Source organism: Photinus pyralis, unplaced genomic scaffold, assembly GCF_008802855.1.
Source record: "Photinus pyralis isolate 1611_PpyrPB1 unplaced genomic scaffold, Ppyr1.3 Ppyr1.4_LG2, whole genome shotgun sequence".
Classification (NCBI taxonomy): Eukaryota; Metazoa; Arthropoda; class Insecta; order Coleoptera; family Lampyridae; genus Photinus; species Photinus pyralis.
In genome coordinates this window covers 22,609,470-22,610,151 of record NW_022170403.1, presented here as the reverse complement: position 1 = coordinate 22,610,151, position 682 = coordinate 22,609,470, and the positions used below count along the sequence as shown (strand labels likewise).

General features: G+C 45.0%; 1 protein-coding gene across 1 annotated transcript; it reads right to left on the bottom strand.

Moving 5' to 3' along the window:
* Window positions 1–71: 71 nt before the first annotated feature.
* LOC116163891 (secreted RxLR effector protein 161-like) lies at window positions 72–647 on the bottom strand. Its single transcript, XM_031478022.1, has one exon. It carries the CDS (start codon window positions 645–647, stop codon window positions 72–74), a length of 576 nt encoding a protein of 191 aa, XP_031333882.1.
* Between the last annotated feature and the right edge of the window lie 35 nt (window positions 648–682).

Below are 682 nucleotides of genomic sequence, written 5' to 3'. Positions count from 1 at the left end.
ATCTTAACAGACATGAGACTTATAATGAACGTTCGCAAGACATTTGCCTCAGTTCGTCCCTGGGACAACCTTTAAAATACGTCCTTTGAACGTTCATTTAAAGTCCCGGGACGTTGGGGCATTATTTGGCTATAAAATAAACGTTCGCCGAACGTTTGGTGCTGTCTGGGTACTATAGGTCCTTTACAAAAACCAAGCTCCGCACTAAGGTTCCGTAACCATAAAGCTTCTTGGGTTGCCATGCTCATCGCCATGTACTCACTTTCGGTTGTAGAAAGAGATACTGTGCTTTGCCGTTTGGTTCCCCACGAAATAGCTGTTCCATTTTTCAAGAAAGCATAACCGGTAATTGACCTGCGATCATCCACGTTGTTGGCCCAATCAGAATCTGCGTAACCGATCACCTGGCTGCTCCGTTGTCCGTCGAATTCCAATTTATACTGAATTGTACCCCTCAAGTACCTCATGATGCGTTTTGTTGCAGTCCAATGTGTTAGCCCTGGATTGCGTGTGTATCTGCTTACATTGTTGACTGCAAAAGATATATCCGGTCTTGACACTTGTGCAGCAAACAACAAGCTTCCCACGGCTTCCTGGTATGGCACACGAGACATTTTCTCAGCTTCATCTTCTGAATTAGGACACATGTTTATCGATAACTTTTCTCCGAGTAGGGCTGGGG